Genomic DNA, 24,045 nt, shown 5'->3' on the forward strand with positions numbered 1-24,045 from the left:
AACATTCTGTGCACTGCGAGCTGGACCTGAGCCACAAGCAACGCGTGTGCGTGAAACTATCATGGCCACTGTGCGTGTGGGGAACGTACGTGCGGCATTCCATCGGCGCCATGTGAGTATCCTCGAGGCTCGAGGCGTTGAGAAGAGAGGGGAAGATGGCGTCCAACAAGTGAAGATCCACAGAGCCTGGGTTAACGCCTGCTCGCAGGACCGGTTAGTCGACTCGCAAATGGGGAGACGGATGGATTGTCACCTGGACTCGACGGGAGTGAACGGGATTACGGACCTCCCCGTCTTTCATCCCTCAGATTTTCACGGCCCCAGGTCATTTCGCTCCCCGTCTAGGGCGCCATGTGGGTGAGTTAAGCCTCGGAAACATGGCGTCCAACAAGTGACGTTTCCGGAACGAAATCTAGCCTGTTTTATAACCGCGAGGACTGTCTCTTTCGCATCGATTAAACTCCGGGTTTGGATCGAACCGAATCGGATGAAAACTCTACTCAACTATCGCGTTCGTCGCATGTATATTATATTCGAGTGCCGAGCGTGTCACAGATATTGTTTTATCGTAGACACTCGTGTGGGTTAAATATAACCGGCTTGTGTTAGACGGAATTAAGTCTAATCGCCCTCGAGCAATGAACAGCGAATTATCGACGTCGGGTAACTGTTGACCTTGTCGTTAAGGGGACTAGAATTATATAATCTTGGTCTGATAAACACAGGGGAAATGATTCCATGAAAAAGGTTCCAAGCTACCGAAGCTTGTTTCAGTTTATTGGTGAGAAGGGTTTTTTTTTTATCAAGGGTGATCTAGGCTCTTTGATAATTTCAGCTTACGCTCACAGACGCAGGTTCGAATCGAAAGAAAATAGTGGTACGTTCATTTCTAACGACTGAAAGATCGGATGAAGCTTTGTACAAGAACGCGCGCTGGAAGAAAGTGTGATGTTTTTCTGTGCTCGGGGAAATTTTGGTAGGCACGTTGATACCGGGCTTACCTTACCAGTTATTGGGTCAGGCTGGCAGCTGCACGTGCTGGATAAGAGAGGAGAATTTCGCTTCCGTATAACGAACGCCGTAACTGGTGGTTAACAATAGTTATTTTGAGACGTGGTCCAAGTCTAGGTACGCGGCCGGTCATAAACAAAGTTTGCTGCGACGTGAGGCCCAACCTGTAAACGATCGCACTTATTGTAAATTGGCCATTGTTATGGAACTCGACTGGTCTACAGTACAGAGCTTCGTACCGTATTGCGGCGTGTATAAGCACCGCCTTAAACCATGAGCTGAGAGTATAAGAGAGAGAGAGAGAGGAATAGCGAGTGGGCAGCGATAATTCATTTGTAAACGGTGTCGTTATGCAACTACATTGCTTCTTCGGATACCAATAGATTATCGACTGTATACGTCTGCTCGAATACACGTTGTATAAGCGCACAGACGGAAGCACCAATTACCTCGAGTGATCGGCTGAGACAGCTGATAATTGTAAATTATAAGAAACGCAGGCCCGCTAATTGCCAGCCGATGTACATCCGCAACTATACTTGTTATCCTTCGATCGGCAATCGATGGGCATTCATAAATGTCGTCAACTTCCCGCGGGCGGTTATTTCTCGTCAGTTAGAATCGCGAGAGAGTCTCTTATTTTACAAGTCAGCGGATAAGATCGCTGATCGGCGATTTAAAGAAACTCTGAAAACGTTTCGAGGACTTTGTATACCTACCTACACCAGGTATCGTACACGTTGAACTTTTTTCAAACCATTTTCACCCTCTGCACGACTCTGGTACTCATCAACGAATAATTCCGACATCCGCACGCGTCGCGGTGACGAGGTCAAAGCACCACAATACACAACGACGCATGTGTTTATAATTAGAAGTCGTATGCACGTTATTTTTACTCCCGATATCACACTCGGGTATAAATGCATAATGGACAGATAGTTAGAGTCGTAAAATGGCAGTAAAAATGGTATTAAAATCGGTATATACACGCGCCTTTAACCAACTGTGGGACGCGTATAATCTTGGACCGGGCCAGTTTCACATGGTACATTGAAGGAGAAACAGACTTCGACCGCGTCGATGTTACACCACTTTGTATCTGAAACGCGTTGCACGTACGTATTGGATAGATTTGAACACAGGCACTGATTACACGGGTAATAAAACTGGACGTAAAATTTATATATTGAAAAAAACAAAACACATACACTCGCGCATCACGTATCGTTCGTCTTTTAGTACAGGCAGAGAAACCCCGCGCACAGTCACATATTCGGCAGGACGATTTTTTTTCCTCTTTGAAAACTTTCTTTCACCTTCCGCCCTCTCATCCGCATCAACGAACGATCGAAAGACCTCCAGGCAGCTCCGAGACTCCGGCGCGGGAACTTGCATCGGTCACAAAATTTGGTCCGAAAGTGAGGCGGAAGCGTCGCTCACCCCGCAGGTTACGGACCTCGCGGTCGTAACGGATATACCTAGAGTTGAAAAATAATAAAAAAGAAAAAGAGTTTACGCAGGGGTGACAATGCGGGCAGAGCCAAGGTCTTCCGGCTTTCGGGGAACGGGGGAGGCGAGGCACTGATTACCCCTTTACGACCCGCCAGCGAAGGCCTCGAGAGCCTGTTACGCTGCATTCCCCATGGCTGGTTGCCCCAGTGCGCCATCCCCCATAAAAAGTCAGAGCCCGCTCGTTCTCGGCCGTTTCTTTACTACCTGAAAAAAAGATTCGGCCCAGTAGGAACGGGGAAAATACGAAGCGCGGGGGAGCAGCTCGAAGACGGAGACAAGTATGTCGTATAATTCGAAAACGCACCGGCGGGCAGTTAACCCTTCGCGACAGCGGTTAGTCCAAGGCCAACGCGCCTTGACTCTTTGCGGAATCGGAAGGAGCGACACTGGCAAGGGTTGCTCGGGCCCTGCCATAAACCGCACAAAACAACCCTTTTCTCACGGTCCCCTTTTTTACTATCCTTGCGCGTCCTTGGCGCGGCCTTTTTCGTTTTTTAAACTGCGGTTGCCGCGGTTCGGACGGCACGGCGGAATTCGAGGTTCAAACTGTCGCGTCACGGTGATGCTGACCGTCTCGTAGAGATAACAGAGCTCTGACCTTACGCCGTGCCGCCGGTCGGAGATCGAAGAATTTTTCAGCCCGTCTAACACGTCGTGCTCTGTAGATCATTCCGGTACGTGTAGCTATGTAGGTACGGGATCTTTCGAGTGTCGGCTAATTCGAATCGCTCAGCTTGGTTATAGCAATTAACTTCTGCTGTCCGTAACCGTGCCGGGGCTCTAAACGTGATTAACAGGTTATTTAAATTATTTTTACGAGTTTTTAAATCCCGCTGCGGCTGTCCGTCAACGCCTGGACGAAAATCGAGAAGGAAAGAAGACGAAAACGAATCGCAACAAGCAGGAATTATTGGCACCTCTATTCCAGTGGGGCAGGTTCAAAAAACATTACGACTCGCTCCTCTGCACCTAACTAACTATATTACCTATAACCCTGACTTCGAAGGTGGAACCCATAGTTTTTTTACGGCAGGGTGAGTAGAATTTTATTGGCTACTCGGAGGCCCGGGAAGGATAGGCTTGTATTCTTTCTTTCAAAGGGTTGTTATTTTGACAAGGTCGCTTGGACAAGGCTGTTCGGATTTTCGTCCCGTCGTGCTACCTGAGCAAACCACGCAACTAATCGCGTTTTTTTGCGTCCGCCGGTACAAGTGCCGAGTTTTTTCGTTCAGTCTCTCTTCGCCAAAACAATCGTGCCCGTCTGCGGAGACGGAGAGAAGAAATGCAATCTTGATAAAATTCTTGCAAATCCGGCTGCGAAGGAACGCCGCCGTGTATCGCCGGCGTCGCGACGCTCGCGACCCGACGCAAGCCAAGTCCGTTTCACCGGATGATTTACGTTCGTTTGATAGTTTGTGTGTGCAGTCGCGAGTTTTATGTGAGCGTTTTAAATGGGAGATAGACATAAACAGGTCTTTTATGATCCCATCAAATAAACAACTTGACTCCTTCGCGTATTTCGCGACCGGCCCACAGCACCAGGAGCTAGACTGGCTGACTTTAAAGCAGCTGATGCGTACGCACAAGCTGTTTGTCATGTTCGTTCGCATCGCGGAAATCGTGAGGTAAATTAGCGAGTGACCCTAGAGCCAATTACAACTCACCTGAGCTAATCGTTCGTTTTTTTTTTTTTTTTTTTTCTTGAGATTGAATTTTCTACCACGCTTCACTCGCTGCCTCTTATATCGTAAAGTCAAATATTAAACCCAATATTTTACCCCTGCAGCACAGTGCCAATTTCTCGGACTTAATTAACCCTCCGGCGTATATAACTCTTTTACGCTTCGTACAATTGAAACTTCAGTGAAATTGATGTCACGGACGTTGATTCGCTTCGCGGATTCTAGACAATTAGTTGAATACATCGAGTCGATGTCTCGCGCGATTATAATTGTTACGGCAATTTACACGTTTCCAAGCAATTCGCATCAACTTCTGGAGTGTTCCAGTTATTTATTGGATATGTGCGATGATACAACAACGAGTGTTTGAACGATAATTCCACGTGGTAACACTTTTTTTTTTCTCTCTCCGCAAATAAATGTCCATATGTTTTTTTTTCCTCTTCAAAGTATTTTTACCGCCACGTGGCCAAGGTGGCAAAGTACGCACGCTATCTGAGACGCCAAAGTAGTACATATACGTCGAACATGTGGGACGAATGAAACGAAATTTCGTAATTTAATTTATTCGTTAGACACTTAAAGTCACGGTTGTGGTAGTTTAAAAAATATGAAGTTTCGTTTGACTGGCTGCTTATTATATTACACAATGTTTACCATCGCTGTTAGAGTTTCTAGCGAATCGGTTGAAATACTGATTCGCTGATCAAAATGTCAGATTCAATTTACCGCGTTTTTGGAGATAAAAGTTTCGACAAGATTCTTACCTGTCTGTCTGAATATTAGTCCGGCGTCTCGCATAGTTGAAATATCAACTTTTTGTAAGGAATAATAAAAAAGAAGAAAAAGAGGAATTGTTAAAAGCAATATGAAGTAAAACAAAATTGATGCAGTATTCGACCTGACCACTTAAATTCTCTATAAATAATCTCCGAAACTTGGACAACACGTCTCCAACGTCACGGAATAATCGATGGAAGAAAAAGAGGATCAAAATTTGGGAGAAATCGATAAACAAAAAAGTAAAAAAAAAAAGAAAAACCATCAACGTACCTTCTTACTCCGTATGTAAATTTATCGTCGAAAAAATTGGATCCGTCGATCAATTAGTCGATCCGTGCAGTCTCGTGGAATATTTCACAGGTTATCAGCGTTAAAAATAACGATTACGCGGCCTCGACGCATAGCTCGGATCCACCGAAACGTCGGTGGTAAAATAATGAAGCGATATCCACTCACCTCAGGCGAAATTCGACGGAAATGCAGCCGGCAAAGTTTTTGTTCACGGGGTGGCGGAGCACTAGGAGGCAGCCATGACGGTCGCAGAGCGTCGCGTCTCGCTGTCAGGCACGCGGTCTCGGAATATCGACCAACGGTTGGGGTTCCTACCACGCCCAACCCCCAGCTAGCGATCGCAACCCCCGAACAGAGCCACCCCCATTTTCCCCAAACATTATCATATATTACGTTTTTACGTCCCCTTTTAGAACTGCACGGGGCTTCGCGGAGGGGGGAAAGGGGGGCGGAAAGGAAGGGGGTCGGATCTGGTCCAGGGCCGTCCAGCCGGAGGTCGAATCTCTTTCCTCGACGGCCGCAATATCTAGCAGGAATTAAGCCAATGCCCGATCTCGGGGCTTCTTTTCCTCCTTTCCCTCCACCTCGATGGTACGTATTCGCCGTTTCGCCGCGCTTCCTTAATACGATCAAACGGACGCTTCGCGGGATTTTTTTCCTTCTCAGGGAAACACGGGAATAGAGGGAGAGCTCAATTTGTTTTCCCCCGATTTAATGTACCCTACGCGTTTCGGTATACGTATATGTACATGTGTTCGTACACGCACCGTCAGGATTTAGTGGAAAACGATTTTCGAGAGCTGTACCTCGGACCGTATGTGCTTGTCTCATCGAGTTTCGTTGAGCATCTCGCTGTTTCTGGGGAGAAAATATTAAGTACGCGTACAGTCGTTAATCAGACGATCACTTTTACATCGTACGACACGACTACAGAACTCGGAATGAAAATTCCTCAACCTCGAAGTGTCCAAATTCGTCGTTTTACGACCTTTGGAAATTAGCATCCGCGTTATTCAGGCCCACAAATTAACCCAAGTTGACGCTCGCTCAGCCTTGTCCAAGTATTGCCTCACTTTGGTGAGAAAATTCATCGAATGACTTGCGCTGCGAGCGATGGTACGATTTTATCGAAAGTTAAGCAAGAGTCGAATGTGGAAACAAAGTGCACGAACGACACCTAAACCCGTCTTCATCTAAATCTGATTCCCGGAGCGAGCTCGTTGCGCCTCTGGAATGGTTTCTGAGCTTTCCGAATGGGTTTTTTTACCGCGGCGTAGCTGACCTGCCTCATCCTTTGCAAAACAGTTTCGATGCTCGAGTGGATGTTCATAATTCCCGATGTCCATAAACCCGGACGTCTACAACTAGAGCTGCAGCTCAGCGAATTACGTGGTGATAATGGGACCCGTGGTTGGTTTAAATTGTCGACTACGGTGGCTTGCGACGGTGCCGGCATGGCATCAACTCATCCGTTACGCGGTGTAGACGAACCTTCAAAGGACCTCGACGGATCCTCCGCGGGTCGCCCCGGCAGCTTCGCCGTTCCACCTCGGGGTTTGATGGACTGTAAACAAGGATCTGTTTCCCGCCCCCCACGTACCGCCAACGTCGCGTCGCAGACGGCCCGGAGAGCACAATTTCCCGTCTTGAGACCCTTCTCCTCTTCACCTCTCCGCCTCTGTAACTTTGTGGATACACGCACGTGCTCCATCCGTCTCTCTCGCTCTGCGTATACGACTTACGCACGCATCTCCTATGTACATACACACATCGGACCATAACCGCGACGTAACCGTCTCCGCTACGTCACTGGGATCCGGACTTTACGAGGCAAGGCCGTCCATTATGCGCCAATCACAAGCAATCATCCTCCACCCTGCCTCGTAAATTTCCGTGGCTCTCAACCGCCCCGCGTTTTCAACCCTCCGATCTTGCAAGCTCCGCTTGTGTACTCCTGTCGTGTGTTCACCGGTACTTCGTCTGTCACGCGGCGATTGTTATCCGAACAATCGAAACGATCATGGAGTTGGATGTAATTCAGTGAAACATGATACCGCGGGGCCTTCACTCGCTGCTGCAAGCCATCCTCCGGATGATTGAGGAGACCTTGTGGAGAACTGGTTTATTCATATACTGCAGCCGCAAAGTCGAAACGATATCGAGGTTTTATTATTATTGTTGGTAAGCACAGAAAAAAAGCTCGATGCGTGAATTATACGATCTGAAAGATTTTATCGCACAAACATCGCGGCATGTGAATCAACTCTCTTCTCTCTCTTTTCAAAAATAATTTATACCTCGAATCGTGCGACGTGTGTGTTATTAGTTATACCACTTCATGAAATATCGAGTGGACGGAAAAATTGTCTTCCAAACCGGAAGAAACGCTTCGCAATCTCATCACGTTAATGGATCCTTGTCTAGGAGTAATAAAAGTTGATGTCAGGTCGTCTGAAGAAGCCGGCAACGAGTGTTCGTCGTCTTTGGATATTCAGTCATCGATTTTGAATAGCTGATCGAAACGCGATGATTCGATTACACCGATGAACGTTGCGCCCCTGAAGAGCCTCGACGAAGGTTGTTGTTGGGCGTTGTTCAGCCGTTTTGTAGTGTGGTCACGGAGCAATGCTAATCAGTTCGCGTTTAATATCAGCCGAATTTGACGCGGACAGGATGCAGCGGCAAAGCTCACCGTGCGGAATCAGCGCACGTTGGCTCGTACACCGTAAAGCCACCTCCGTACACTCGGGTCAAGTCAAACCTTGGCGTGCAGTACGGGTACCCATATCCTATCCGAGTCCCGGTGGCTGCATTCCACAATGAGAATCCAGCCGAGGGAGGAGGGATCGCAGAAGGACTGCGAGAGGAAGGAACGAACCAACGACCACAGAGCTCTGGTGCAAATGGCCCTCCAAGGCCAACGGACCCCAACCCTTCTCCTGCACGCTTGTCCTCCCGGCTAAACTTGTCTTTTTAGTATCACCGTCGCGGCCTTCGAGTCGCCGAGCGAAAAAGCGCAGAATGCTTTGATGCGATTCCATCTACGATAGGTCTAAGGCATAGGTATATGTATGTGTTGGTAACTACGGGGTTTTTCTTGGCGATCACCGTATTGACCGTTCCGTCGTCGAGAGGACGGTTTGCCGTTTACCTACCTACTCCGCAGATTCAGCCTTTTTCTAAACGAGTCGTTGCATATGCCGTGTCACCGCTATTTCGTGTCGATGGTTTTCCGTTCCAGCACGATTTTTGCCCCTTCTTCAAATCATAGAACTGATTTTGAATTCGTGGAAGTGATGCGGATAATAAATGGCACTTCTTGTTCAGTTATTTGTTCGTCACAGTCTCGTGATGAACGATTCGTCACCTCTGGTACGTAATTTGTACAAAGAAATTCAAGAGCTTTGCGATTGCGGTACATTCATACAGAGTTGTGGATACATTGTAGGTATCGTGAAATTTTGAATATCGAAATTTAGTGCAAGTCTTTTATTCCGAGAAACGACGCTTAATTACGGGTAAGCCGTATCGATTTTATGTATGCTGTAATAAATTTCAGTAGGGAATTAAATCTCGGAAGCCCCTTTGTTCCTGTTTCGGTCGTTTTTTTTTTTTATTTTCAACCTCGTCCAAAATCTCCTGACTTTACGACCTTTTAACAGCTCGTTTCGAAGATAAGAAGTCTAGCCCAGCTGGAGATAAACAACAGCAAACACATACCAATCAGTCCACCCGTCACGTCGTCTCGGGTCGCTCACTGCGGGCAACAAGATCGGTTGATTTTCCAAAGTCGTTCGGCTTTCCTTGAGATCGGGTATTATTTCCGACGTAAAACAAAATGCGGGTTCGGTTCTTCGTCTTCGAGACTGTGGGACATCGGAAGAACGAATCACTGTCGAAGGTTGGCAAGCTGAAGGAACGTTTTCTCAAACCTTGGGATTAAATTGTTTTCTAGCACTCTTTCCGGTATACTTATATTGTACGTACACGCGATGAGACCACGCAAAGTCCGCGATAGAGTATTTTAACTAGAGGAAGCCGACGCTTGGTAGTCGTTCATAGAACAATCGCAGTGCCAAGCCATAAAAGTCTTCGCTATCGTTCAGCGACTTTTGAACGATATCCTTTATCTGTTATTTATTTATTCTTTTTTCTTGTGTTACTCCTCACCAACGACAAGTTGGTCAAAACGTTATTTAAAACGCACTCAGTGAAGATTAAAGGTCTACGACCTTTCTCTGACTAATACAAACTGGTGGTTGTATATCTTCTTTATTTAAGTACCATACATATGTATTGCTAAAGCATCACGCAACCGGAGCATATTTAGTAACGGACCGACGCGACGGCTCGAAGTTCCTGACGATCACTCGACTTCTTGTACAGTGAACTGAAATGAGAAAATTTCAGAAATAAGGACAAAACGCGTGCTGTTCCGCGCTACACATTAAGCAGAAATATTTGCGCAATGGATTTACTACGTTTGAGCTTGCAAAAATGTCCGTCAGTTAATTAGTCCGCAGATTGCGTTTGAAAATGAAAGATATAAGAGAAGACGGAAATTAACGGGACCCCCTACTTTTGTGTCATTTCCCATTACCCAGTTGTCTGAAATAATTTGAATATACAGAGCGGCTCTCGGTTGTCGGGTCGAGATGTAAGAACGTATATAAAATATCACCTCAGACTCTCGGCCCGGCGGTGTAGTGCTCGTCCGTGTGATAATGGGTCATAACGTTTTTATTAGGCAATTACAGTTTTATGATTGTGTCGGCGGCTACCGCACGCGCTCTGTATTGTTGACTAAGCAGAGGTGTCCGACTCCGCGTTTCGGCCACCCAACGGGAGATGTCGGCGAGTGTCTCGAACCCTCCGAACTTCGATAACCCTTTCATTTTTTAACCCACGTCATGGACGGGGATGAAATACGCGTTCCAACCCCCGTCGATCGAACCCTCATCATTCGTAGATTGGATCAGGAAAGCTCCAAATTTGGCGGAAATATCCGACAATCGGAAAACAGTCATCTTCCGTTAATATCGAATTAAACGATCGTTGTTCGATCCGGAAATACGGCATTTCGATTTTCTTTGGCTTGAGAAAGATACGCAGGGACGAACCCTGCGAAATGCGGGATCTTGTTGTGGTTCGCGGTTTCGAACCCACCGGTTTTTTAAATTCCCGTTAGGGTACGACCCTGGTGTCGGTTTTGGGAACTGATTGCATTTGCGGACGATGCTCCCTGGGTTTGCTACCCTCTTTGCGTCGCTACGGGGTGCGAGGTAAGGGAGGGTCTTGCCAATCGTCTGAAACCTTTACTCTCTCCTTCGTCGGTCGGTCGGTCTTGCAGGGATGTGATCGCGACGTGCCCGACAGCGCAACGGAAGTTGTTGGCCCACCCCGAGAGGGATGACGCCACTGTACACCCTAGCCAAAAATTTCTACCCCGGTCGATCGACTCTGCGGAGCGAATTTTTACCTCAGGTAAAATAGGCTTCCAAGGGGAATTTCCGAGGTGCAAAAAAAAAAAAAAGGAATAAGATATGAAGAAAACTGACCTTCGAAGTTCAAGGTTTTTTTAATTTTTTGTTTTCCTTCGGAATTGGGATAAAAGCGTTTAAGAATCAACTCAGTAAGCAAACTCTTGACTTGACAAGCTTAATTAACGGGTATCTATACTTGGTCGCAATATAGTTACGTGTGTAGCCGGTATATAATTATACACAGAGCACCGTGTGTTCGCCAGCTTTTGCGTGTCGGGATATCGTGCGTGTAATTTACACGGCGACGATTCTAGCTCTGATTACGTAGTTACACCTACCGTTAATGTCTGAAAACTTGGTAAACTCCGACCATACATTTGACGAATAACTTAATTTCACCGCGACCACTCGAGCCTTAGCGAGTTGAAAAACCCAGGAAATAAATTAGACCCCCTCCGCTACAGCTAATACAAAACTACCGGCACGTGTTTTTGATTAGTATTTTTTTTTCTTCTTCCTTTGTTCGTAAACCAATCGTGCTAAAATTTAATTAATTTAATAAAATTTAATAATTACCCCGACATTGCATCACTTAGACTTAGGGGTGGTTAACTTAAACAGCTTTTGATTTTCGTTCATGTAATGGAAGCTTGCGGCCACCGCCGTGTACGTAATGTTTGAGAGTGAGGATACTGAACGTCGTAGTTTGAATTATGCGAGATCCGTCGGAAGCGAAGCTACAGTCGGGAATATTAAAGTAGGGTCTGGCCATCGGCGGTGAGGGTGAGGGTGAGGGGGTGTGAGATTTACTTTCTGAGCTGGGCGTAATTATTTAATTCAGAAACTGGTTCGGAATATTCGGAAGTAGCGGCGAACGAGGGACCATTTCTGGCTACGGGGTTATTGATTTCCGCGCGGGAAAGCGCAGCTTCCCGCCCCTGGCCGCGTCTCTCTCTCTTCCCTCTTCCCTCTTCCCTCATTCCCCTTTCCTCTTCCCTTCTCACGATGCTTCTGCCTCTGCCTCGGTGGTTTCACCCCCGAGCACGCCCCCGACAAAACCACCCCCTTTTACGCCACGCCGAATTTCCTAGCAGTCCTTTTCTCCTCGAGCTTTTCGTACCTGATTTTATCCGAGTTTAATCATACGTGTTCGAAAAGCATGGAAATCGTCCGATCATGCGTTATTCCTGGTTGTACAGAAATTCTATTCAGCAATTTCGGTCTTTTACATTTTTCTGTTAAGGGGAAAAAATCCGTAAAAATAATGAACGCGAGACGCTTGAAAAGCTTTATTCGATGCTCCTCCCGGCCGGGATGCTGCCTAATGGAATTGGCCAGTTCACCATATTATCATCGACTTCTGGCTTTCCAAAAACATTTACAGTGACACGTAGCAGATTCTTGGGGCGATTGACGAAAGAGGGAAGGAGAGCGGAGAAACGAGGAGGCAAAAAATACCGAAAGAAAGAAAGAAAGAAAGAAAGTTGAAGTAAGAGAGAGAGAGAGAGAGAGAGAGAGCGATACGGAGGAACCGAGGGTGCGAGAAGCGGGAGAGGAAGAGCGCGTGCGCGCTCCCGCCGGTATTTTATGTTTTGATGGCGCAGTAAAGCGTCGTAAAGTAGCAGTAAAACGCATTGAGTCACAAGTCCGCTCAGCTGATGTCGTTAAGTGGTTCGCAGGACTGTCAGTTGCTTGCTTACGTCACACATCGTGCAGTCACGTGCCCGTCGACAGCGTGTTTCTCTACGCACGCATCGCCTACGGTCAAAATTTTCTCACCTGCAGGGAGACGAGCGCGTTCAAACACTGGCGTGTAACACGCGCTTCTGTTGCACGCCGGTATCACGCTTGTAATTAAAAAAAATAAATATATAATAATAACAACAACAACAATAAAACCATGAAATACGTGAAAAATAGTAGAACTCAGCTCTGCCAGTCACAGATCTATACCGTAGATATAAAATTCCTGTTAGGGGTACCGGTACAAGTTATGGACGGATAATTTTGTGCTACTCATGATTCTCGTTCTAACAATTTTGTGTCAAGCTTTTCTGTAGAAAGTATAAAGTTCGCAGGATAAAGATAAATATAATAATTCAGTGTGAATCTCGAAGTTATTGTCAAGATAATGTTTGAAGAATGAAAAATATTTTCACTTCAGAACGGCTAAACTTCCGGGGTGATTATTGGTTGATTGCAATTGTCACGAGTGTTCGTATCTGATAAAAAAAAATTTTGAGTGAAACTTGAAGTATATGTATATATGAAATGAGAAAAAAAATTTACTAATCGATATCACCGAAATATCAATTGTACAGGCGATTACGTGGCTTGCGAAACATTTTTATGGTGAACGTGAATAAGATTTCATTGATTGTAAAAATAGGCTGACGATTCTGTTATTTTTTCTAGCGAAGAGAGTGACGTAGTTTTGAAAAGTCAGTGTGATGCAGGGACTTACTCGATACCGCAAGCTAGTTCCTGCGCATTTCGTTGGCGACTGCGGCGCCGGTTGGTCGTCGATGACGTAGGGCGACAAGGGTTCACCTCGAATCGTCCGCAGGGAGAACTTGAGGGGTTTTAGGGTGCGACACGTACCTGAAAACTCTTCTTTCCCGGCAAGTCGGGTCCTCTCCTCTCTTTCTCTTTCTCTTTCTCTTTCTCTTTCTCTTCCTCTTCTTCTTTCTCCTTCGCTTCCGTTTCACATACGCGAGGGATGCACACCGTGGGTCAAGGATTCGGAGCTTAGAGATCGCTCGTCACGGACAGCGAACAGCACGCGAGAATTCGCGAAAGGGAAACGAAATTTCGGAAGGGAAACGCAGGACGGAGGGACACGTTGCGAGAGATGAGAGCTTATCTGTGCCACGTCGACGTCCGACGACGGATCGCCCACATCGGGAGAACTGCTACACACCGACCCCAGCTTTTCGCATCCCTCCTTCTACCGCCGCGTCCTCGAGAGGCCATCTCCGGGAGCGTGATGTCAACTGGTTTCTGCCCGAGCCGTCGACGAGGGAATCAATTTTTATTGCCATTCCGCATCGCTTTTACCCAACGTTGAAAAGCGGCCGTTTTCATTATCGTTTATTTTCGTTTTCATTCCGCGTGCTGCTCTCTTTTCTATCGTTAATTAACGACCCGCGACTAATCAGCTATACGGATTTAATTCCAACTCACTGGCAAGGGGTGAAAAATCGTTTCAACGAACCACCCCGCCATGCTGGATTTGCCCCTCACACCGATACCTTGCGATTCTCATTCCATCCTCACGAAACTTCCATGAAATAGTTTTATTTTTTTTTAACTATCTCAGTACGCAGAGTAACTCAAATAAGGAAAATGCAAACTGCGGTCTACGGTGAACCCCTTAATTCGAAGCTGGTGTTCGATTTTGGTGATACGGTTGGCTGGATAATTTTCGGAGACATTATTGAGTTATGGAAGAGGAGGAGCCTGTCCCTGTGGAGGGATGAAATTATTTTTACAGACAAGTTTCATTAAGTTGTTGATTACAGTTGATGTTATTGAATGTCATCTTGATTGGACGGTTAATTGAAAATATCGCCTCTATAGCCGCAGTCATACTTCAGGATAATTTGTAGAGAGGAATGAGCAGCCGATGATCCGACCCAGAATGTGCCGGTTTGATGGAAAACGTTTCAAGTAATCTTCATCGCGGATATGGATGAAGGGGTAATTTATCTGGTCCGCCGCACATGTCGAGGGTAATTTCCCCGCTTTACGATCGCCCCGCGAGAGTTTGTACGTTTATTGAAAGTTTGAACATTCCGCAGCTACTTTGCTGCGACTGAAATTTGTTCAAGATATTATCTTATATCGAAGTTGTCCCACTGAATTATACAGATTCTCTGCCACTTTTAATGAAATGAATTTGCAAACTAACTTTTCAGCTTGTTGAAATTCTCTTGCAATATTCAATGGTCACACTTTTCACAGACAGCCTAGAAATCTCTAGAGGCTAAGGATGAAGCCAGTCGAGTATGAATTTTTGATACATTTTGTGATCCAGGTACAGACGCGTTTCACAAGTTGCGAGCAGCTTCGCGGTCGGTAAGATATCCATCCACTAGCTGAGAAAATTAGGAAAACTCCTCAGGTACACGAAGCCCAGGTTTCGTCTGAGCGTCACGAAGGCTGTTGGTAAGGGAGGGGTTCTGTTTTACCTTTTCCAAACCGATCGTAGCCCCCTCACGATCATGAAAAATTTGAAAATAAAGTGTCCAGTTTTTAATGACCATAGCAAAAGGAATAGTCTCGAGTGTTCAGTGAACCCTTCGACGATATCAATTCATATGTCATCGTGTTCTAAATTACTTCCACATTGGTATAGATTGAAACAACGTTTCGGTCCAACGAAAGTGGGTGAATTGCACGTAGAAATAATCCGATTAGCTGAAAAAAACGATCTTTCTAGCTCATCGCGAGATTGACACACTGTTAATGACGCAGATACCGTATTACTGCGGTGAAAATCACTTTCAAGACCGATATTTGTGTCGATGTTATTCGAATGAATCGTGAGAGCAAAAATAGATAAGAATTTGAAATCATTTCACACGCACGTACAGACGCGTAGCTTCGCTACAGCTCAAAACGATAGTAGGTTTCCGAAATGCGGGACGTTGAAATACCAGCAGTGTACATGCATAGTTGACAAGTGCAGTTTACCGAGGAAATCATCTCAATTGAAAATGGAACGAGCGTGGTTTCGTCTCTCGAACGAGAAAACGACCCTTTTGCACCTGTGACCCCAGCTCCGATCATTCATTTATTGCAGACTATCAAGAACAGCGGCGTTGACGGGTTTTTTTCGTTCGAGCTTTTCCACTCTCAGTTTTGTCGGAAGGTTCAGTCCGGGCCGTAAGGCGTCAAGGGTTGCCTTACGGTTCTTAGGTTTAGCTTTATCTCCCCGTAGATGGTGCGCTAGGTGCCACGTACGATCTCTGGGGCGTCTTCTCTCGGCGATGGTCCAACGATCGGATTCGAATCTCTAACCACCATCGGCTGGGCTGACAATGACGCCGCCCATTTCCTTTCACTCCTTGCTTGCGTCTCCTTCCATGTGTCTGTCTCACCGGCGTACACCTTCGGTTCGAAGTGGAAAGAGGAGGAAAGACCGAGAAAAGAAGGAGATGGAACAAAGAGACGGACTTTGGGCAGCCCTTCCTCGGATCGGAATCCTCGGACATGGAACACGTCCGAGATCGTCCTTATCGTCGTGTATCTAGTCGCAGTCCGCTTTGTTAACGCGCACCGTCACAATTTACACCTTCTACGACGCTTAATCTTACTTTTTATGGATATGTACAGCCGGTGGATACTTTGTATGTGCTTGAATTTCATTCACGAATTAATGACAACAGTTTTTGAAACACGCGGCGAGTCGTTACTCAAATTTTTTTTCAACGATAACTTTGATTCCTTATCTCGCAAGTAGGTACGTACCTATCCGTGTTGTGAAATAGAAATATCAGTCACGTCATCTCAGTATTCTCTTCACTGTATTCACGACAAACCGTTTTAAGATAAATACCGTACCAATATACCGACCATCTCCGTTGACTGCTTGTAAACAGGAATCCAGTTTTTTCATACTTAGTATCGATGTTCTCAAATTTGTATGTGATGTGAAAAAATCAAAAAATGTGAAGCTGTCAGCTGTGGCGGGTACTTTTCCATTCTCAGGTCTAAACCGTACTCATCGAAATGACCAGAACTACGTCTGAGCAATTTCTCTTATTCGTAGATTTGAAACCGAATACCCTATCGATCGCCTTACGAGGCGCTAGTATCTGCCTACCTGTTCACTACGGAATCCGTATGCTAATATCAGTTCATTTTCACACCAGCATCGGGTCTAAGTATAGCCGTAGCTTAATACGTGTCGAGAATTTGCGGTGAGACGACGAATGGCTCATTGATCAGTTTGAGGCGACGTGTCACGTAGGTTAGCGATTCCTGGTGACAGCCGACATGGGTGGCTTCTTCGCGAAGCGTCGACCATTCGCTGTCGCAATAGTTCCGAGACGTTTTATTCGATCTCGAGGCTTTCGGTAGGTATCTGTCAACGTATAATCAAGGGACACTGCACTCGCTGTCTGACCACAGTTTCAACACACTTGGATTTAAGTTACGGAATTGGCTGGAATTTCGGTTCAAAGATTGACCGTTTACGTTTCGATTAGACGTATTTTATATGGTTTTGCGTATTCGTGGCTACGAATTATCATGTTACAAAGTCTTATTGCTGGAAGGTCAAATGTCAGAGAGAAATAGCGACAGCTCTGTTAAATCCTGAATGATGGAATGCGGTAAAATATAAAAACTAGTCGATTGGTGCGTTTGCATTTTTCAATTTGAATTGCTAAGGCGAGAATTAACGTTAGTAATACGTAATTTTTGTTCGACTATCAGCTTGTAGGTTCCTCTCGCTACATTCTCTGCTTCCATGCATCATCGACAAATCGCGGCAAGTTTATTACCGAAGCGTAACTGCTTAAATACATAAATATTTCATGTTCAAAACGGGTTTCCGTCTTCTTTTCCAGTCGCGTGTGTGTATGAAATGAGGTAACCTTTATCGTTTTTCGATATGCGAACGGATGCTTGTAAGCAGCGAGTATTTTAACAGTGTCGCAACTTGTATTACAGAGCGGTTGTTGCTGGAACGATAAAGGAAAAAATAAGTGAAAATAAAAACAATATAATAGGTTTACATCAGAGCTGATGAAACTTCGAACCTATCCGAGAGATCGATGTTGTACCCGATTGTTTATTCCCCGTAATTTTACGCTCGTTCATTTTAACAACCATTGCGCAGAAATATGGATGAATAAAGGAAGCGAGTAATAATGTTTCGTAAATTTAGACATAAATACCGTGGTTGGTCGTACAAAAATGGGCAATTAAATCGCGTCGCGTGTTTCGTTACTCAGGCTCGACGCAACTAGCGTGAAAATTTCTCTACCAACGAGTTCACACAGTATATTGCTGAAAAATCAAAACTACCATAGACGAATACAGTATTCGAGCCAGTGGGTAAATTTATGGGTCTGGGAGAATCCCGGTCCCCTTTTATCCGCGCGTATAGTTACATATGTCATTCAACGACGATAAATTAAAGGAATATAAATATGTATGTATATATATATACATGCATGTAATACATAATCCAGCGCAAAATCACGGATCCTCATCTAGCTTCGTTAATCCATGTATAACCCGGAGAGGCGTTATAACAGGTAGATATACATATATTTAAGAGAAAAATGACCCTCTTAACTCTTATCGAGTCCCATTTACTTCGTCACAAATCTTAAGTAAAATAAAAAGGAGAGGAAGAAAAAGATCATTTGAATTTTTTTCATCCTACCGCTGTATAGGGCCTCTCTCTCTCTCTCGCTCTCGCTCGCTTGCTCTCTTTTCCAAGAGAGAAATAAGGAGAGAGAGAAAGAGAGACCTCCTGTCCAAGAGAAAGATTAACTCGCGCGGACTCGACAAAGGGCTGCAGACATTTTTCTCCATTCTCTCGCTTTCTGTTTCTCTCGTTATTTTTTTCAATCATTTTTTTTTTTCCTTTCTTTCTTTCTCTTCTTTATTCCTACCATCATCTATTCCACCGTTTCGTTCTCTCCTCCATCCGAGGCCATATTGAATATCATCTAACGGGCGGCCTCTCAAAAAGATCAGGTGGTTTCAAGTGGGTGGGATATGGCAGGGTCCGACATTCATCTCCATAGATTAGACTTGTGTGGTACCCTTCAGCCCGTTTTCTACTCGACAGAGTCCTTCAGCCTTGCGTTCAGGGTCTCTATATATATCTACCTGTGCCACGCCTGCCCTTTGAGGCTCGTGTATCTCTCCGCCCGAAACAGGTGCCTAGCGGGTGCAAAGGGGGGATGGGGTGTCGAATCGAGAATCATCATCATCATCATCGTCATCACCGTCGTCACGCGGCCTGTTATTGCGGCGAAGAGAGCTATTCACGTTCATTTGACACTATAAACATAAAAAACACTAGCAATGCGATAATTTCACGTACGCATGTACAGAATTAAAAGGGGGCACATAGCTTAACGCATCTTCTCTGTTTCAGGTGCGATAAGCCTCCGGATCCCGGTTGGTGAGTAGTTAGATTTTAATTTAATACGTGCATTATCCTCTCGCCTGAATATATTCCGTACACCATAAAGTGATTTGTATACCGAGTGCGTCCTGCACGCATCACTGCGAGACGGTGTGCACGTCGTGTATATATGGTAAGGTACTCGTTCAAAAACAACCTACCCCAACGATGTCTCGAGGGCTTAAATCCGGAGTTGTCTACAACGTGTACGGGGCTAATTCTAATCCTACTGTAACCAAAACATAGAGGAAGAGGAGCCTGCGGATCGCGTCAACACCGCGGCATGCAGCGTGGGTATAACGCCTCCGGCGTGACGTAGATCATTCCGTCGTCGTGATCTTATAACGACTCTGAAAAATCAGAAATCGCTACGCTGTGAGTGTAAAAATAGACGTTCCTGTGCGTACGCGTATTAAACACGTGGGAGCGTGTGCGCATGGTGCACACATGTCCAACGGTGCATCAGTCGGAGCGAGAGATAGAGAGAGAAAGAGATGGAGAGAGGGAGAGAGAGAGAGAGAGAGAGAGAGGATGGCGTGTTTACGACTGGATTCTAGGCGCACCAGTGTCGGTGAGCTACGTGAGAGGCTTGCGTCTGTGTATGAAGTTGAGAGACCCGTTCGCGCCCCTACCATGCTGCCCTTGCGAGCGTTACCCTGGTGCTCGGGCACGCCGAGGAGATTCGGTGTCAGTGCAAGTTTCCGATAGTCGCCGAGTGTGCCGCGCGACGGTTCGAACGCGGTCCCCCGGTGCATCGCATTTGGAGGCTCGGTGATTTTTGGTCTTGGTTACCTTGGTGCATCGTTCCGTCTCGATCTGACGGAAGCGTGCGATCGGATTGATTATCTTCCGAAGGGTGGAAAACGACGTGGCGCGAAATTTGATTCGACGACGAAGAGGGAGCGAGATAGAGAAAAGAAATAAATAAAATAGAACAAATAGAAATAAAAAATAAAAAACAAAACAACAAAAACAAAAAAGAACGTGGCGGAGAAAACGCGCCGAAGGCCTTTGACTGACAGGCGGCGTGGCACTGCAACCCTGTCGGTTCGCGCGCTCTCCGAGAGCAACACGACGACGAGCTGACGGTGAGCTCTCTACCGAGGCCTGTGTGAGTCCCACGACTCGTACACCACCGCGGTGCTTCGACGGAGAGGGCAGAGTGTGTAGATAAGGAAGGAGGCAGAGAGAGAGGGAGAGAGAGAGAGGGAGAGAGAGAGAGCGAGAGTAACGGAGCGATAGTGAGCGGGTGGGAAGGCGAAGGAGCGAGAGGGAGCGAGGCGAGAGACCGAGACCCATTCATCTTGGCGCGCCTAGCTCGGCTTCCATTGGCCCCTGCTGGGTAAGGACGCCCGCTGATTGGCCACCTCTGTTTACCAGCTGTGCCGGGTTCGGAGAGAGGGGACCGTGAGACAAGCGGCGCCATTATTGTAAGGGGTTACATTTAGTTGGCCGTGGCGTAGTACGCCGGGTTCGGGATAGGGGGCTATAGTACCTTCATGCATGGCCCATAAAGGATTCGTCGACTATCCGAGAAGAACGCAAGAAACTGCTTCCACCATCTGACAGGCCACGCTCTCCTTTCGTGCTCTCGGTACTCCGCCAGCTACCCGTCGGCCACGGATCAACAATACCTACCGGCGGTCAGCTGGGCTCGTCCGGCGAACTGTAATCAACGCACAAACGCGATACGAGGCGTTCGCACGACGAGATTGTTCCCGATCTCGCGACAGAGAGACGGGAAGGGAAACGAGAGCGAGCGAGAGAGGGAGAGATACAGGGGTGTGCAGGTGCGCGCGGGATTCGGTTTCGATCGTCGTGCATGCTACGTTTCGCGCCTGAAGCTTGCGAGAACGGCCGGAGCTGGTCGAGGCTTCGAAGATCCCGCGGATCCGCGAATGACGGAAATTCATCTGGTTGTTGTGCGTGGTGTGACAAGTTGCGTTTGTAGAAAGTGCATGGAGGGTGAAGGTAAAGATCGCTTATGGTCCGAGTGATTGAATTACACGAATTGCACCACGACGGATCGAGTATCGGGGTGAGTTTCTTGGGCGAGCCGGTGAAGAGCGGACGACACCGGGGCTCGAAGAATCTCCGTTGGTGATCATTGAAAGAGTGAGTATTATTTCATGACGATTGAGTGAGTTCCGATTAACATGTGGCCGCAGAGAGGACGGTGCGACCTCGGGGAAGACGTGCAGTGCTGCGGGTGTTGAGGAACTCGAACGTCCGCTCTTGAGCAGCGATGAGTTCGAAATTCATAATCGATAGTATGCTACCCAAGTACCATCAGCAATTTCACCATCAGCAATTGTTCAGCTCGACAAACCCAGCGTCGGTCCAGGCCTGCACAGCGAGCCCAGCTTCATCCAGCCTTGAATCGAGTCTGTCTGCGGCAGCCGCAGCGGCCGCGGCCGTAAACTACGCACAGCACAACTCACCGTCACCGACGGGCTCGAGTCCTCAGCACTCGGGGAGTTCAGCCTCGACATCGCCAGCGGCTCGAAGCAGTTCCGCAATGTATCCTTACGTCAGCGCGGCCGCTGCCCACCACCACCATCAGCAGCAGCAGGCCGTCGCGGCCGCCGCTTTTGGGGCCACGTCATCCATGGTGCCAGGGTTCGGCTCGTCGGCGGCGTCGAGCGCCGCCTTGGCCGCGGCTGCGGCCGTAGACGCGGCGACGGCCGGCGACAAGTCGTGCAGGTACACGGCTAGCCTGGCCGGAAACGTCGCACCGTCGGCCGGCGACCCCATGGTCAACTACACCCTCGGGCACCACCACCAGAACGGCGGGACACCCGGAAGTCTGGTATCCTCGGCCTCCGCATCGTCCGCGGTTTCCGCAGCCTCCGCTTCCATGGCGGCTGCGGCCCAGTTCTACCACCAGGCCGCGGCGGCTTCCGCCGTCGTCGATCCTCTCGCCTCGTGCCAGCAGCCCACCACCGGACAGCCAGGCATACCGGACATTCCGCGATATCCATGGATGTCCATTACCGGTGAGTCAATACATCTTCGGGATTTTAACGCTCTTGCCACGCATGATGCCTTTTTTGTCCGACCTCCCCCCGATGTCTTGTTATCGTCACCCTTTGATCGAACCCCGTAATATTTGCCGAAGCCTCGACGGTCGTCTCATTGACGTGAGTTTTCGTAAACGGAAAACGGAAAACGGATAACGCAAGCATCCGACAATCCGACAAGCTCGTTGCTCGGTAACTCGAGTCGACTGCCGTCGGCAAACGTCGAGCTGCTGCAAGCTCTGCCTGAACGGACTGTGAAAGTAAATTCAACGACGTGCCGCGGTTTAGAATCATTGCATAATTCTTACGTGGTCGTCCGTCCGTGATACCTTCGTAGTCGGTTCCTAATCACGTTTGGTGAACGTAGAGCCAAGAGAACGTCCTACGTGTTTATTGTTCGTTATATCTGCAGCGCATGCCTGTTAACGGTGATGAACATGACGCTTTCCATAAATCGATATCGTGGAAACGCTCGAACGTAGTTGTGTAAATCATGGAAAACTCGAGGGATGTCGGTGCGTGGTCGTGGATTCGGTTGCGACGGCAAGTACGAGGCGGCGTGGCGTCGGTTCGACGGCCGTCGCGACGCCTGGACGTGTCAAAGGTCTCTTTAATCCCCGGACCAAGGTACTACCGAGCATTGCGTATCTCATTAGGAGTCCGACCCTCCCATTTCTAATTGCATCTTGTTGGCGTAACGTTGTCTAGAACGTGCGTTTCCGGTTGTTAACTTTGCGCAAAGCATGCGCGTTCTCGGTGTTAAATGCCTCCATTATACCCGGGCTTCGCACTGACCACCGTGAAACCCCTTTTGGTAATCAAAATTTTTCATTTTCTTTTTCCAGATTGGATGAGCCCCTTTGACAGAGTCGTGTGTGGTGAGTATATAGGTACATATAAAAATTTCCGCTACGTATTACTATTACTATTATTATTACTACTAATACTACTACTACCACTATTCATGACCTACGCTGCGACAGGATGCGTGTATTTGTGTGTGTGAGTCGAGTATACTGAAATCGATTGGTCAGATCGTTATTTTCGTGTGGATTAACCAATTTTACGATCGTCGTCATCATCATCATCATCATCATCGTCGTCGTCGTCTCGTGATCGGTTCTCTAAAATATTTGCCCACCTAATCATTGCGCAACGAGCGCAATTTACTACACCTGCATACACATGTATTGAAGAGCTTTATTTTCCGGTATTATAACCTTTACCCGCGCTGATTTACAAGTCGGTGAATTTTATATTATGGCCACTTTATTAGCCAATTATCAATTAAAATCTAATTATCGGTGATCCAAAGCTTCGTAATCATGCACTGAATTATTTATGAGCAATAAAAGTTATAGACCTAAACTGCAGCCATCGTGAGATTTGACCAGTCGCTCTTCCCAACGAATGTCTTTTTCTTGCGCACATGTAGTCATTTATTTACACACATATATATACTTGTGTATACACACGTTACAACGAACATTTCTCTTGTGCGCGCGAAGTAACAGAATTCTTAGCGATCAAAATCGTTTCACCAGAACTGGCACAAAACTTATCAAATCGTCTTGTCAATTATCACGAAACAGCTCTCTAGATGTGTGTCGCTCGTCTGTAGCGTTATACCATTATTGTAAACGTTTCTGTCCCAATGGAATTGTCATCGTAGCGATAAAATAATGGGACGTGTAACAGCGGTTTAATAGGAATTATGACACAAGCGGTTTCTTTTTTCCGACGATCATTCAGACGAGGAAAAAAAGCGCTTATAGGTACAGTCGGAAATGGTATCCCGCGGATATTTATAAATGTATTACATACACAGTGTACAATTTGTGTATATAATATATATTTTTGCTCATTATCAGTTATCTTTAATTGTTTGTTTACATTCGTATTACAATCTATGTGTAAACGCTTGTGCATGTATTCATATTGCCCGATCACGCACGTAACGCATTCTTCGTTCGCTTCAATTAATCTCTGGAGTTACTTACCACGCATGCACATACAGGGTCATGCGTTACTCTTCGTCGTCGACGACGTCAGTGACGCCGTTCAAACTGACTAACCGATCGACACTCCGTTGCGACGATGAACTTTCG

At 46.8% G+C, this 24,045-nt stretch overlaps 1 protein-coding gene across 2 annotated transcripts in view; it reads left to right on the forward strand.

The window, feature by feature from the left end:
* The first annotated feature begins 19,917 nt into the window (after positions 1 to 19,917).
* The window catches only part of LOC124188157 (homeobox protein abdominal-A homolog), a 28,625-nt gene continuing 24,497 nt past the window's right edge, over positions 19,918 to 24,045 (forward strand). The window contains exons 1-2 of one of the 2 annotated variants that reach the window (XM_046580646.1): positions 19,918 to 21,913; positions 22,783 to 22,827. In XM_046580646.1, coding sequence (XP_046436602.1) covers positions 21,163 to 21,913; positions 22,783 to 22,827 — 796 coding nt within the window. In that variant the 5' untranslated portion in view covers positions 19,918 to 21,162. The remainder of the gene's footprint in view (positions 21,914 to 22,782; positions 22,828 to 24,045) is intronic. The other variant, XM_046580655.1, reaches the window with a different exon arrangement.

The sequence above is a fragment of the Neodiprion fabricii genome, chromosome 1 (assembly GCF_021155785.1).
Source record: "Neodiprion fabricii isolate iyNeoFabr1 chromosome 1, iyNeoFabr1.1, whole genome shotgun sequence".
Lineage (NCBI taxonomy): Eukaryota > Metazoa > Arthropoda > Insecta > Hymenoptera > Diprionidae > Neodiprion > Neodiprion fabricii.